This window comes from Otolemur garnettii, unplaced genomic scaffold (genome assembly GCF_000181295.1).
Source record: "Otolemur garnettii isolate 467f Iridium unplaced genomic scaffold, OtoGar3 scaffold00055, whole genome shotgun sequence".
NCBI lineage: Eukaryota > Metazoa > Chordata > Mammalia > Primates > Galagidae > Otolemur > Otolemur garnettii.
The window spans coordinates 8,634,466-8,635,464 of NW_003852450.1; the positions used below are offsets into that span (position 1 = coordinate 8,634,466).

Sequence of the window (999 nt, forward strand, 5' to 3'; positions counted from 1 at the left end):
AATTTTTTTTTTTTTTTTTGCAGTTTAGTGGATATTTTTAGAAACATACGTGAGAAATGGCTGGAAATCAAATGATTATCCAAAGAAGAGCTTAGATACTTCAGCAACATTCTTTTTAAAAATAACTGTCTGCCAAAATGTCAGAACACACTGTTCATAATAGAAATAACAGCAAGATCCTTGGTATTCCTTCTTCCCAAAAGAGTTCTTCACTCAGTACCCTCACCTTTAAGAGCAGACTTAAGCTGCATTTGGAGTCAAATATGTCAGAATGTGAGAATGATGATCCATTATTGAGATCTACAAGTAAAAATAAAGACATAAATAGCACTTATGTTATTTCTGCCCGTACCTCTACCCCTGAAGGTAAATTGGCACTTCAGAGAAGAACTACAAGGAACAAAGAATCATCTTTGCTTGGTAGTGAGCTGGGAGACACAATTGAAAAAACAGGTGAAAAATGTCTTACATTACAACGTCGTGCTAAAACAGATTCTTCAGAAAAGTGGAAAACAACTAAAACAGATTGTGTCCAAAAGTGGAAAACAGTGCAGGATGTGGGAGGCAAAACAGAAAATAATTGTGCTTCCAAGGAAACTAGTGCAAATGTAAAGGTTGTAAATAATGATAAAAACTCTTTTGTTGCATCTGCTGTACCATTAACTAAAGATCCACAAGACATTGAAATGATGGCTGATGAGAAATACAAAGAAACTTTTTCTGCCCTCCGTGAGGCAAATGAAAATGTTGCTCTTAAGTATTCAAGTACTAGAGCACCCATTGGTTCCCAGAGCCCAATCGAAGTTGTTAAATCAGGTCACTTGGCTGCAAAACCTATTCAGACCAAGCTGGATATGAAAGTGCTAGGAGCAGGAAATGTACATCATAGAAGCATTGGAAAGGACACTACAAAAAATTCAAATAAATTTGGAAGCTTAGAAAAAAGAACACCTGTGAAATGTATAATAGAACACAAATCGATATCAAAGTGTGGCATGC

The 999-nt window shown here is 35.8% G+C and overlaps 1 protein-coding gene across 1 annotated transcript in view; it reads left to right on the forward strand.

The window, feature by feature from the left end:
- Positions 1 to 64: 64 nt before the first annotated feature.
- The window catches only part of KIF14 (kinesin family member 14), a 67,134-nt gene continuing 66,199 nt past the window's right edge, over positions 65 to 999 (forward strand). Inside the window, exon 1 of the mRNA XM_012806613.2 lies at positions 65 to 988. Coding sequence (XP_012662067.1) covers positions 138 to 988 — 851 coding nt within the window. The 5' untranslated portion in view covers positions 65 to 137. The remainder of the gene's footprint in view (positions 989 to 999) is intronic.